The sequence below is a fragment of the Oncorhynchus kisutch genome, linkage group LG5 (genome assembly GCF_002021735.2).
Source record: "Oncorhynchus kisutch isolate 150728-3 linkage group LG5, Okis_V2, whole genome shotgun sequence".
In the NCBI taxonomy this organism is placed as follows: domain Eukaryota; kingdom Metazoa; phylum Chordata; class Actinopteri; order Salmoniformes; family Salmonidae; genus Oncorhynchus; species Oncorhynchus kisutch.
The window spans coordinates 13,313,449-13,328,264 of record NC_034178.2 but is presented as its reverse complement, the minus strand read 5'-3'; the positions used below and the strand labels follow the sequence as shown (position 1 = coordinate 13,328,264).

At 43.1% G+C, this 14,816-nt stretch overlaps 1 protein-coding gene across 6 annotated transcripts in view; it reads left to right on the top strand.

The window, feature by feature from the left end:
* The window catches only part of LOC109890443 (zinc finger E-box-binding homeobox 2), an 83,156-nt gene extending 69,248 nt beyond the window's left edge, over positions 1-13,908 (top strand). For 4 of the 6 annotated variants that reach the window (XM_031824513.1, XM_031824515.1, XM_031824514.1 and 1 more), the window contains 6 exons: positions 1,925-2,131; positions 3,244-3,458; positions 5,583-5,691; positions 6,039-8,131; positions 10,007-10,187; positions 11,799-13,908. In XM_031824513.1, the coding sequence (XP_031680373.1) occupies positions 1,925-2,131; positions 3,244-3,458; positions 5,583-5,691; positions 6,039-8,131; positions 10,007-10,187; positions 11,799-12,376 (3,383 nt within the window). In that variant the 3' untranslated portion in view covers positions 12,377-13,908. The remainder of the gene's footprint in view (positions 1-1,924; positions 2,132-3,243; positions 3,459-5,582; positions 5,692-6,038; positions 8,132-10,006; positions 10,188-11,798) is intronic. The other 2 variants (XM_031824517.1, XM_031824516.1) reach the window with 1 other exon arrangement.
* The last annotated feature ends 908 nt before the right edge of the window (positions 13,909-14,816 follow it).

Below are 14,816 nucleotides of genomic sequence, written 5' to 3'. Positions count from 1 at the left end.
TCATCCCAACCGCTGCTGACAACTGGCCTCGGCACCGTTTGAGTAAATACTCACCACATAACGGGCATCCCTCCTTAGGAATCTTCTATTCTTCTTTTGATTTATTTATATATTTTTTGATTTTGTGTGTGTGAGCACGCGTGTGCGTGCACATGCATTCCTGCACACGCGTTCCTGTGCATGTGTGGCAACTTTTTTTGGGGTGTGGAAATTTAGACATCGCAAATGTTTCCATTCAGGACATTAAGGTCGTGGAAACAATGTCGTGGCACTGCATTGGAAGACCAAAACCCACCACTGGATTACATGTGATGTCATTTAAGAAATGAAAATTGTAAGCACTCTTTTATCCAGGTGATTTCCTCTATTACAGAGAAGAAAGTAGCCCCTCTTTTTTTAGAAGGGAAATTTCAAAGGAGACAATCCGAGGTTGAGCTTATAGCTTGTTGGCAATACAGCGACTTCCTAAATTGCATTTCATTAGGAATCTTCTATTCTTCTTTTCATTAGAAGATAGAAGATTCCTAGTCTATGTTTGATCTTTTGAATGTATTTCTAATCCTTAAGATACACATTTGTTTAACGGTGAGATGTGAATCCAACGTAAGAGAGTTCAAGCATCCTCCCAGTTTTGTCTCTAAATTTACATTAGATGATTCTCAAATTGTTCCCACAAAGTCCTAATGAGAATGCAGGAAATTGAGCTGCCTAGTTAACAGTTGTTTCATACGATTTCATAAAAGATCCTTTGGCACCAGTGACATTTTCATGCCACTTTTGACAACCGAATCCACTACCTTGACCTTTCACAAATTGGGCCCGTAAAATAATCACTGCCAAACAAATCACAATATAAAAATGTACCTTGGCTTGGAAATGTCCAATTAAATAAGTAACCATCTAAATCCAGTCAAATAAAGCAGTTTGTGTGACGTCCTGTAATATTTAGCACGACAATGTCTTATGTGACGAGTGTTATAATAGTGATATGATGGGGGGGGGGGGCAATAGAATGTAGACTCGCCTCAGATTGTTGCAATGCTGTATAGCACAGCTTTGAATGAACGTGAACCTTTGAGGGTCTATCATCTTCTGTCGAATTATGAAGGTTGCAGATTCTTGATTAGCTTTGTTTGCTACTGGAGCCACAGCTATCTCTACTCCGCAGCTTTGGGATTCCCCCAACGAGAAGAGGGACTGGAGAATATGAGAAAAGACGCCATGTGTGACTTCAGCAATTTCAGAAAGGCGGCTTTAAAAAGTGTTTTCTTGACTATGGTTAAAGCTTTTTTTTTGTGCAACATTGTGGTTTGTCCTCAGTAATCTGTTTCGCAGCCAATCAACTAACCAGAGCCCTTTATTGACCCCTTGTGTGGAAGTCAATACACAGGGGATTTTGTTTGTACTGTTGCTACACAATGTGTAAATAAAATGTGAATCGAGAGGCTTAACGCTGAGGCGTAATTAAATAAATGGATTGTCTTTCGATAATCTTAAAGATTCAACATGGTAAAATACAAGTGATTCTCATTGTCAAGTATGATACGGAACATTAGAAGTATTTTGACCAGTTTAAATTGTTTTTCCCCACATTTATTGTGTCACTGGTAATATGCTTCAAGTGAATACAATCTGTTTATCTTAAATACTTTCCCCCATGATTTAAGGTGGTACTTCAACTCATATTTCTTGTTTTAGAGGCTGTTGTGTGACAAGATAAAACCATAATTCAGATGTATTCTTAATGTCTGTTGTGGCGTTTCTTCATCACAGTTAGACCCGACATGTTCCCTGTTTTGCTGAAACACACATTTCTTTTGGTGAAGAATCCCATTTTTTAAAAACCCATCTCTCTCTCTCTGTCTCGCTCTCTTTCTTTCTCTCTCTCTCCCTCCTCCTTCTCTCGTTCTCTTCTTCTTTCCAGTTAAGAATGTTGTTGATTGCACTTCCGAGTTTGAGGAGTTCTTCGCCAAGCGTAGCAAGCTCCAGGAGGAGAGCCACGTGGTCAGCATCGCTGAGTACCTGCAGCGGGGCGACACTGCCATCATTTACCCAGAAGCACCCGAGGGAGAGGAGCTGTCCCGTATGGGCACGCCCGAAGCGTCTGAAACAAACGGCCAGGAGGAAAATGGTACGAATCCATAGACAGGGGCTGTATGTATGAAACGTCTTAGAGTCGGAGTGCTGATTTAGGATCAGTTTTGCTTCTTTTTTTTGTGTTGATCACAATGGATAAGATTACACGGGCAGGGGTGAGCTGGGGCCATATGTTTGAAGCGTTTTAGAGTAGGAGTGCTGATCTAGGATCGGTATTGCCTTTTAGATCACAATGATTAAGATTACATGGACAGGGGGGAGCTGATCCTAGATCAGCACTCTTCCTTTGAGACTCTTGCTATATACGTTCCCCAGAAGAGAACAGAGCAGCAGTGGTGTGGCTGGACTCTTCTTGGTCTCTGTGGCACAGTGACATGGGCAGCTGTTGGTCTCACAGATTCTTCACTGGATGCCTCTGTGTTTACCTTCGGTCCTCCAGTCTTTAAGCAGCAGCAGCTGCCAGAGGTCTGAAATAAGATAGTACACCTCCCAGACCCCGGGGGAACAGGGATTGAATTAGAATGGATTTATGATCTGTACTTCAGAAATTATGAAAGTGTGTGTGTGTGGGGGGGAGGGGGGGGGGTATTAAATAAGCCACTTAAAAGCAATTAGGCGAGGGGACTATGGTTTAAGGGGAGCAAGGAAGGACGAGGGGGAGGGTGGGTAAGGTAGTGTTCTTAAAAACCAGGTCAAGGTGCTTTATTTCCGACTGACATTTGTCAAATATCAGTGTAAGATCAGATATCATGTTCAGTTTGTGTCTTAAATCAAAAGTCAAAGAAAAAACACAATTACTTAACGAAGATAAATGTATGTTATGCAACACATTCGGAAGTGTATCGGTCAATTAAAAGCTCATTCAATTTAGTACGCGTGAATTTTCACATGTCTTAGTATGTGATATAAAAAAAGGAGGGGCAGAGTCTGTGTGTGTGTGTTTGTGTGTGTGTGTGCGTGTGCGTGTGTGTGTGTCAGGGCATGGATGCCAGCCTGAGACGATGGCACTCTGTAGAGCAGATTGCAGTGATACCTCCCATACCATTCCGGGCAGTACGCCCATTAGCTGCCATTGATTTGCTGACCTTTTGGACCGCTTTCTCTCCCCAACCCCCCCCCGTCCCCGTCCCCGTCCCCCCTACCCAGACCTGCCACCTGGAACTCCAGATGCTTTCGCCCAACTGTTGACCTGCCCCTACTGCGACCGGGGTTACAAGCGCTTGACATCGCTCAAGGAGCACATCAAGTACCGCCACGAGAAGAACGAGGAGAACTTCGCCTGCCCCCTGTGTAACTACACGTTTGCTTACCGCACTCAGCTTGAGCGACATATGGCCACGCACAAGCCCGGCAGAGATCAGGTGAGGATCATATGCCCTCGTTTTTTGTTTTGTTTTTTTGGTTGCTGTTTTCAATCACTTCCAGGATCATATGCCCCTATCACTTCATTTCTAATGTGCTATGATCCCTTGGAGGAAATGATATCATTTTGATTGGCAGTCGTTATTAATTTTTCATGACATTTTGAAGATGCAGATCTTTTAATGGTAATAACTTTAATTGAGGCCCTAAATGGTTTTTTGATGGCCCCGTCTGATATGATTTTGGCGTCTTATGTTCACGATCGAGTGATTATGTTAATTTCCAATTTAGACATTTTATCTGCTCCTTAATTTCACTTCAACTAGTAGATTTTATGTTCTTTAAAATCAAGCATTTCCTTTATACAGTACTATGTCATACATTCCACCATTTCCTTACATTGCGTAAACAGAATCAACATGTACACTTATTATTGAGTCTCACTCACTCTCAATGTGTTTAAAAAAAAAAATATTAACTAACCTGGGAATTTGTTGGCAATTTCCATGCTTCAAATCCAACTCCCTCTGTGGAAAAAAAAACACCTTCTATTCATAGATGTTGCATTTGCTTGCCAACCATGTTTAAAAATAAGTGAATCTGAACAAAACCGGCAGTGACAATTTAAGTCCTCTTGGGGTACAAAAGAAAGAAGAAAGAACGATCAAATATGTTGTGAAGTTAGTGAATCATTGTGTTATCGCTTACAGGCAAGTCCCAATCCCATGTCCCGTGAGAGCTGTCTCTACCTAGGAAAAGATGCCCTCGTCATAAACACCATACAAAATTTTAAAATAAACCAAAACCCTTTATCCAATTAACCAATCAAGAGAAAATATGTCATGAATACGAGCCAATAATATTTGAATAACCAGCCCATGCGTCCCGACAACAACATCCAACATCCCATCCCATCCCTAACATTCCCTGAGTCATGTAGGATAGCAAGTCCCCCTCTCCCAAAAAACACATTTGCTGGTGTTGGTGCCATTGACAATTAGGGTTAGAGAATGATTGTATCTTATTGGCACAACTAAAGTTTACTGCGGTCCTCAGAGGGAAGCAGGGGGAGCCAAAGCAGCTGTTGCCGTTTGTTTATGCAACTCAGCAACGTACGAGCGGTGGGGTCCCTGACTGGCGCTTGGCGGCCCCACCGACAGACAGACCCACTCCTGCTCGATCTTTGAAGGTTGCTGCCATTTGAACAATCCTCCCTGTGTCCTCCCTTACGCCATCTGTCTCCCCAGGAATGTGGGTAGAGTTAGCACACCCCAGCAGTTGTCAGGCTGGATCAGGACGCTGGCTGCATCTTTCTGCTACGCCTGCCCGCGTAGCGAGTGCTGCTGAGAGATCTTTTGTATTGCCTAAGCATTTAACGTGTTCACCTCCCACTCAGAATTAATTGTGCACGCCTGCTGTGCCTCCCCCCGTTTACACGTGCGCTGTTATTGTTGTTGTTATTACTATTATATTTGGATTTTTAAACAGGCAGAGGCCTCCCCCCTGTTTGAATTGCAAATTTGAGGGGCCGCAACTGATGTTTACCTTTGAACAGAGAATCAAGGCCTAGGCCCATCCTATCCAGCATAGTCTAAGATTATTAAAGAGACGTTTGAGGATTCAAATGATTAGTGGAAATCTGTTCCAATTAAGACATTTCAACATTTATGGAAATGTGTTGTTTCTTCATGTAAAATTACTGTTGTACGTAGGTATGTGAAATACAGGGAAGGACTTCTTGTGAAATAGTCAGAATATCTTTTGAGTGATTACCCCCAAATGAATAAAAGTAGATCAGATTGCTTGTCTCTAATGAGGGGGAAACTATATCTTTTTTTTTTAAAGAGCCCCTTTCATTTATTTTATTTTATTGGCTGCCAAATTCTAAATACATGCTTCCTGGGCTCGAGAGCCAGGAAATGAAAAGGTATGCGATTCCCTCTGTTATCAGCGCCACTCTTGTACTCTCTCGTTGGAGTTGGAGGTAGAAAGAGGCAAGATGGGCTGTGTAGCAACGCGAGACATTTAGCTTGTCGGTCAATTGTGATTATTTTAGTGAACTATTTTCCCCCTCTAATGTTGTTTACAGAACTCATGTCAATACCTGCTTCTTTTCTCTATAGCACCAACTGCTGAACCAGGGGGCTGGCAACCGCAAGTTCAAATGCACAGAATGTGGCAAGGCCTTCAAATACAAGCACCATCTGAAGGAACACCTGCGGATTCACAGTGGTGGGTAGCAAAGGGGGCCTGTGCACTCCTTTTAGAATATGCATAACCTTGATTTAAGACTGTGGTGAACTTCGCACAGGGTGTGCAAAAATCGATTGCCTTTTTCTTTTCTCTCTCCCACTGTTCCAATGGATGACTTGAGCTACTTTGTTTCCTTCTATCTGCCAATCTCACAATTGAGCAGTTCAGTGTTAACACTTTAGTTTGGCATTCATTAAAGGTGTTCATTGTTGATACATTTTCCCTTAGCCCACTTGTATTTAATAATTGAGAATACGTGTGTTCATTATGCCATTTAAATGTGTTTATGGCAGATATTTCTAAAAGTATACGTTGTCTCTTTTCAGGTGAGAAGCCATACGAATGCCCAAACTGCAAGAAGCGCTTCTCCCACTCAGGCTCCTACAGCTCACACATCAGCAGCAAGAAGTGCATCGGCCTTATAGCAGTCAACGGGAGGATGCGCAACAACATGAAGACAGGCTCTTCCCCTACATCAGCCTCGTCGTCCCCCACTAACACCGCCATCACCCAGCTGAGACACAAGCTAGAGAACGGAAACGGAAACGGCAAGCCCCTGGGCCACCACCAGGACCAGAACAACCACCACCTGAACATCAAAACAGAACCACTCGACTTCAACGACTACAAACTCATGATGGCCTCCCATGGCTTCGGCGCGCCTGGGCCCTTCATGAACGGAGGGATGGGGGGAAATAGCAGCCCGCTAGGGATCCACTGCTCAGCCCGGAGCCCCATGCAGCACCTGGGGGTGGGGATCGAACAACAGCTCCTTGGTTACCCGTCCCTGAGCAACAACCTGAGCGAGGTCCAAAAGGTGCTCCAGATCGTGGACAACACTGTGTGCAGGCAGAAGATGGACTGCAAACCGGAGGAGATCTCCAGGCTCAAGGCTTACATGAAGGAGCTCGGGAACCAGATCGAGGAGCAGAAACAGGGACTGACGTCACAGGGGGGTCACCAGGTCGGTCTGCCAGTCGTCAGCCATAATGGGGCCACTAAAAGCATCATCGACTACACATTAGAAAAAGTGAACGAAGCCAAAGCTTGTCTCCAGAGCTTGACCACGGACTCAAAGAGGCAAATTAGCACTATCAAACGCGAGAAATCCAACCACATGCTAGATTTAGGTACAGAGGATAAGATGCATGAGAACAACATTATGTTTACACCCTTTTCTTGCCAATACTGCAAAGAAGCCTTCCCAGGTCCAATTCCCTTGCATCAGCATGAACGTTACCTGTGTAAAATGAATGAGGAGATCAAGACAGTTCTCCAGACTAGCGAGAACCTTATGCCCACAAAACAGGGGATGTTTACGGAGAAGCATGCCCTCCTGCTCTCGTCCATGCTGTCTGAGAAAAGCCCCATCAACCCGTACAAGGACCACATGTCAGTGCTCAAGGCCTACTTCGCTATGAACATGGAGCCCAATTCAGAGGAACTACTGAAGATCTCCATAGCGGTCGGCCTTCCTCAGGAATTCGTCAAAGAGTGGTTCGAACAGAGGAAAGTCTTCCAGTACGGCACCCCAAGAACTCCACCACTAGAACAACGAAGGAACAACCATGCAGATATGGTTCTAGCCGCAAACAACCACAACCACACTCCCACTAAAGACTCAATGGCAGCTAGATCCCCAGTGTCCCTGATCAAGTGTAATGACCGTGACCGCAACCGTGACCACCATATCATGTCCCCCTCCATTGCAGAGCTCCATAACAACGTCAACAACTGTGAGAACCAACTCAGACTCATGAAAGCCAACACGTTCAGTGGACACGCCAAACACATGGCTGACCACTCCAAAATGGACCACCTCTCAAGGAGCAGCACACCTTCTCCTTTGAACCTTTCCTCCACATCTTCCAAAAACTCCCAGAGTAGCTCTTATACTCCAAACAGCCTGATGTCTGAGGACCTGAACCACAACATGAACCTGCCTGAACAACCACTGGACCTGTCACTGCCAAAGCTCATGAAGGAGCCCAAACACGCCATGACCGTGAAGAGCAGACCTAAACTAAACGGTATTAACCACCATGACCACTCCAGTGTTCCCTCCCCACGAGAACACTTCGAAGAGCCACTTAACCTGGCCTATCTCAAGAAGGAGTTTGAAGGCAGAGGCCAGAACCACCTCAATGGAGACTTCAACAAAAGTACCAGCCCCTTGTTTGGGATGAACCCCTTCGGTGCCAAACCTATGTACACGTCGCTTCCGCAACAGACCGCGTTCCCACCTGCCACCTTCATGTCGCCGATGCAGGCCAGCATGCCTGGGCTGAGGCCGTACCCAGGGCTGGATCAGATGAGCTTCCTACCACACATGGCCTACACTTATGCAACAGGAGCAGCTACCTTTGCTGAGATGCAGCAGCAGCAGAGGAGAAAATACCAGCGAAAGCCTGGTTTCCAGGTAAATAGATAAGCCACTTGTGGTTTAGTTTTTAAGCCTCCGGTTTATCCCCCCCCCCCCCTCTCTCTCTCTCTCTCTCTCTCTCTCTCTCTCTCTCTCTCTCTCTCTCTCTCTTTCTCTCTCTCTCTCTCTCTCTCTCTCTCTCTCTCTCTCCATCTTTAACCCCCTTCCTATCTCCCTCTCCCTCTCTCCCCATCTTTAACCCCTTTCTCTCTCTCTCTCTCTCTCTCTCTCTCTCTCTCTCTCTCTCTCCCTCTCTCCCCATCTTTAACCCCCTCCTCTCTCTCTCTCTCTCTCTCTCTCTCTCTCTCTCTCTCTCTCTCTCTCTCTCCCCATCTTTAACCCCTTTCTCTCTCTCTCTCTCTCTCCCCATCTTTAACCCCTTTCTCTCTCTCTCCCTCTCTCTCCCATATTTAACCCCTTTCTCTCTCTCCCCTTCTCTCTCCCCCTCCACCCCCCATCGCTCTCTCTCTCTCTCCATATTTAACCCCTTTCTCTCTCTCCCCCTCTCTCTCTCCCTCCATCTCTACCCCCCACCTCTCCTCTCAAATTCTCTAAAATGATCTGCTCATTGTGCCACTAATTAAAAGGTACTCTATTGAGCTCAAATGCTCACCTGCAGCACGTTGAACCAGGGAGAAAACACAGTCAGGTAGATAACCAGCTGTCAAACGCGCCTGGAGTCGTTCAGTTCTCCAAGCAGGCGTCATTAGCGATATCAGCATGTAATTGCTGTTTGAGAAGAGGTTATGATGTGGGGGATTCAGTTGTTGCCAGACTCCACCGTGAATTGTCCTTACCGCAGAGTGCAGGCAGCATCACGTCTCCAGCTGTTCAGTGTAGTCTATTCCAGAGTAAAACCTAGACTACGTACCCTTTAAAATCAATCTGTCTCAGCCTAGTTTATTTAGTTTTTTCTCCTTAGGTGTTGTGTGTTGTGAATTGTGTGTGGGAAACCGTGTACATGATCTGTGCAATAGGAAAAGGGTAAGCCCCGGAGCTGCACACAGCACAGAGGATCTGACTCCGACTCCAATTCTCTGCCACTTTCTTGTGTTTTATTTGAAAGACATTAGCACTCTAAAGCCAAAATGAGTTTCTACATGCAGGTTAATAATGCACAGGCTCCATGTTCATTCCCACTGAATGCTGAAGGCTGTTTAACATAGAGGGAACCATTTTGATAACAAAAAAAAGTATTAATAATGTTTCCTATTCTAAGTTATTAAATTAGATTCGATTTTTTCTTTTTTTAAATACAGCTACGGGCATTTAGCTCAAATTGATGGCGGGATGATAGAAGCTCTGTTCTTTAAAAAACAGTGTAAAGAAAGACAATGTCCCCGCCAAAATCATTGTCAGACCAGAGCGAGCACTTCTTAATGAGAACAGTGGTGCGTCTCCATATTGGTCATTTAGAACACCTCTTGATTTAATCATTATGAGTTGGAAATGAGAAGAATATGACAATATGGCCCTGCAAAGGGCTTTCGCTTATTATTATGACCTCTCCTAATGTAATAATACTTTCCCCCAATTCATTTAAGTCTATGCCTTTCGGTTTTCATTATCCCTTATAAAGAACAGATGCGTATAGAATTAAAACTCTTTCATGTATAAAATTAAACTGATGTGGATTCAAATATTGAAGAAGAAAAAAACCACACAAAAAAAACATTCAGGGTTGATTCTCAACCATTACAACCCGTTTTTTAAATATATTTATTTGCTTATTTACACCTGAGGTCTGTAATGGTGTTTGCAACTAGGCCAAACAGGAAGTTCCACTCTGTCTTTTCATGCAGGCAAACATCAGGAGGCACGGTACCTGTGTTTAGTTGACATGTGTGGATTGATAAACGTGTCCTTTTCTAGGGGGAGCTGCTCGACGGAACAGCCGATTACATGTCAGGACTGGATGACATGACCGATTCAGACTCCTGTCTGTCCCGGAAGAAGATTAAGAAGACAGAAAGTGGTATGTACGCGTGTGACTTGTGCGACAAAACATTCCAGAAGAGCAGTTCCCTCCTAAGACACAAATATGAACACACAGGTATATACTGTTCCGGAACACTTATTTTACCCCGTTGCTTTCATTTCTAATGTGTTGTGTGACTAAACCCTTTCAATTGTTTCATTTTGGTTCATTCCCCACTTCTTTCTCGCTTTGTTCTTATTTTTTTCAGTTGTGTGTAAAATCGAGACCTAACTTGTTTCTTCATTGACAGGGGCGAGGAGATGTACTCGCTCAAATATGTCGTGCAAAGACATTACGTTATCGGGGTTATGCCAGAAATACCTTTTCTCTGCGTGTATGAGCGCACTACTTAAAATCGAAATGGGATAGAAAGTTCCGAACTAAATGTTGTGTCATTGCTTTGCATAATGCATGAGGGCACTGTCTGAAGTAAATGTCATCCTTGGCCGTTCCTAATTATATCCATCACATGCTACTTTATGAACCCTATTATGATGTGCAAAACACACTCGGCGCACCCACATATAACTAGTAAAGAGACAGAGACAGACTGCTGACAGTATCACTTGACCTAAACGGTCCTTTGTTGACTTATCACCCTAATCAGTGATCGATCGGTCATTTTTTTTATTTAAAATAAATATTTATTATTTTACACTTCCCACAATGATACTCTTTCACTAAAAGTTGCGTCGTTCCTCACACACATGACTCTGTGCATGCACGCAGCAGAACATGCTTGATGTAGCCTGCAGTTGATCTGGTTGTGGTATTAGGTGTGTGTTGCAAGAACGGCAGTTATGGAAAGTGTCGAAGGCATTCCACGGCTGTTTGTGGCTAGGAATTGGCCAGATGTGTTTTGGCGGCACAAGTCACGAGCTGATTGAAATGCCAAAGAAGAAACTCTGTCTTATGATTTGTGTCAGATAGACTGTTATATTTCCGGATTTGCTGAGGTGTAGTAAATTTAAAAAGGGGTGCAACTGTCCCCGACTCCCCACCCCATGATATACACCATGACCAGCCACCATTGCTGGCTGCTGGGGGAGTTTTTATTTAGCCAGATCATTTGGTAGCATGATGTAATGAAATGACACTCCATCAATGTAGGGCGGCTCGAGTTTCTCGTCTCACACTTTTGCATTCAGGGTATCCCATCTTACATGGTGAGTAGAGATGAGTCCCAATATAATTGAGGGACAGAGGCGTCTAGAAACTACAATTATTCTTCTGAGATTATCAGGGTAGCCATAGGAGTCTCTTGTTCAATTTTCATCTCCTATTTGTTGACTTATTTGTCACAGCTTTCTGTTTGTTTAGTTTGCGGTGGTTTATTTATGTTTCAACCATCAGTGTGGCACTTACGCCGAAAAATAAGTGTTTGTGATTCTGTTCCTCCATGCTTTAGCGATAGGAGGGAATTTCATAATGTAAACACATGACAGACCCTGTGGTTTATTTAAGCTGTTTATCCCCTCATTTGGAATAAACAAATAAGTTACGACACAGCTAGCATGGAAATTGTAATGATAGTTCAAGTTGCTTCGTACCATTTGAATCATCTGAATGTAGTTTTAGTTTGTGTTTGTTTCTCCTCTTGATGTTTATAATTGTGTGAAATGTAGTAACAAAGTAGCGAGCTGGGAAACTCATGTCTGCTTTCCTCTCCCTTTTGTGTCTCCTCAGGTAAACGGCCACATCAGTGTCAAATCTGCAAGAAGGCATTCAAACACAAGCATCACCTTATAGAACATTCACGACTGCACTCGGGCGAGAAACCGTACCAGTGTGACAAGTGCGGTAAGCGCTTCTCTCACTCCGGCTCTTACTCCCAGCACATGAACCACCGCTACTCTTACTGCAAGAGGGAGGCCGAGGAGAGGGAAGCGGCCGAGAGAGAGGCCCGGGAGAAGGGCCACCTAGAGCCCACAGAGCTACTATTGAGCCGGGCCTACTTACAGGGCATGACTCCTCAGGGCTACCCCGACCTGGAGGACCGCGAGGGCATTCTGAGGGAAGGAGGGATGAACGGAGGCATGAGAGATCGCCAAAAGGAAGTTGAAGGAACGTACGCGAAAATAGGACGTAGGGAAGAGGACTTTGAGGAGGAGGAAGAGGAGAGCGAGAACAAGAGCATGGACACAGATCCAGACACGTTGAGGGATGAGGAGGAGAACGGCGAGCACTCGATGGACGATAGTTCTTTTGACGGGAAAACAGAAACCAAATCGGATCACGAGGACAACATGGAGGACGGCATGTAATAAAACTACTGCATTTAAAAAGCTTCCCATCTTACTTTTCTGTTCAGTATTGTTCCCTGCTTGGTTTTAAACGCTGCTGTGTTGAAGCTGTACATGCACGTGCCTGGAAGCTTCTAGGAAGCTTTGTATTGAAGGACTCAAGGGGTGGTGGTTGTATATGTCTGGCCGAAGGAGACATTGATTTGAAGTTTGATTTTGGGGTGGGGGGGGGGGGGGGGGGGGGGGTTGTGTAAGAAGAGGCTGCATTATGCAAAAATGAAAAATGAATAAATGAATCCATTTTTAAAAAATTGTACAGTATTAAGGCCTAAAAATATGTGTGGTGCTAACATCCTAAAAACTCTGTGTCCCATAGTCTTTATAGCACAAACTAGTGACTTGTACAAATTGCACTTCGCTTCTATAATCACTACAAAAAATGATAAAAAAGTATTGCCTATGTATATATTTATACAGTGTTGAAAAAAGCAGTAGTGTCCACGCTACAGTCCATCGGTTGTATTACTTATCTTTCACTTAATGTGTTGTCTATAGTTTTTGCCCTGTCGTCAGGCCAGCTAGCCACACAGTTTTAGGCCTCTGAATTTCTCTGTGAAGGAACTTAACAGATATTACCTGTTTGATTTTTAAGATACTGAAGTCTTAAAGAGACCTTGAAATGGAAGGGGAAACAGTTTGGCAGTACAGTACAGTAGATGGAAGGATCGTGTGAACAATGAAGGAGAAAGCCTTTGTAAGGTGTTTTTGATAAGAAAAAGCCTTATATGCAAACCTTTTAATCTGTGTGTTTCTGCAAGTGCCATCCTTGTATTGTGTGAAAGGAGGGTGACACCTGTTACCTCTTCACCAGCTTCGGTATTAAGAGATAGCTCACCTTGCTCTTTCAAGCACCCATGTCAGTATTAGGACACTAGGCAGCAGCTCCTTAGTTTACATATGTCTGTGCAATTTTCAGGTTTATTTCATTAACTTTTGTCAGTATTACACCAAACAATTTTTTGAAACAACAAAATTGCATTCATTTTGTTTGTAGGTTGAATAACATTTTATTTATGTGGCCCATTTTATATTTCCTAATTTTATTTATTTCATACTGTAGTGTACAGTATTATAGTTCTTCAATATATAGATATATTTTAGTAAAAATGAACTTGGCGTTGATCATTGGGGCAAATTTTACGTAAAGAGAGCATTTATTGTGTTTTGAAACATTAATTGTGAAATGCAAATTTTCAACTATATTATTTTGTTTTATTTCCTTTATTTTCCAATTACTGGAAATTCCAAATTTGGGAACTTTTATACAATATTGTGAAAACACTGTATTTTTAACAAAAAAAATTCCACTTTCTTCATCTTTTTTTTTTTTTTGCTAAAAAAAATGAAGAGGGACTGTTAAGATACAATGTATGATACCATGACTGAAGAAAATCTTTCCTGAAATGTCTTTGTAGAAGTATTATTGAATTTTTCATTTGTAATTTCTCTTGGAAATGACCATGCTCGAATAAAAGTAGCCAAATTACAGAACACAAAGGCCTTATGTTTCATCTTTTTTTTCTCGTGCTTTTGTAGCAGTGCCACATAACTACACCTGTCACTCAGAAAAGGATTTGTCTGAAAGTAAAAGACCCACATTCTGCCAAAATTGGGAGTTTGCCTCGTATGAATCCAACTTTCAACACACTGAGTCACACAATAATTAATTCTTTTTTTATAATTATTTTCAATACTTTTATAACATTCAATAGACTTAATGGTTGTTTAATGACAGTCACATGACTAAGAGAGAGAAAAAAAAAGCTAAGAAACTAATTCAGTCACTAAAATGAAAAGTGGACGCCAGCTACTGTAAAAGTACTTTTGCGTGAAGATACTTACAGCTATTAACCGCTCACACTGCACATGCAGATTCAAAGCAACATCAAAAGGCTAAGAAGATGAAAGGGGGAAAAGGTTGAGCAATGCCAAACGCAGAGCATGCTTTTGCATATTCCAATTTTCATATTGATCCTGATGCCATCTGATCGCTCGGCGCTGTCTCACAGATAAAAGGGGAGGTCTTAAATGATTAGCCCATTGAATTGTACCACGTACTGTTAACTGTTGGGACGATTAAGAATGCGACGCTTGCACAGAGATCAGTGGTAAGGAGAAGACGCCTTCAAGGAGGATAGAACACTCCAGGTGGAAAGTATTTGACACATTCTAGTACCCTTCGGAGCCACAAAAAGGAAGATCATGACGTTGTACTGTTATTTGTTTCTCCCCCAGTCAATCATTTTGAAGTAAAGAACAGTTTCCTTTTAAAAACTTCATTTGGAAATACTTAACCAAGCTAGTCGAATGTTTGGGAGGAAAAAAAACACCTAATGACAACATGCTGTTACAGTAACTCTTAATAATGGCATATTGCCGTATGTTTTGGCCAGATTGGTGG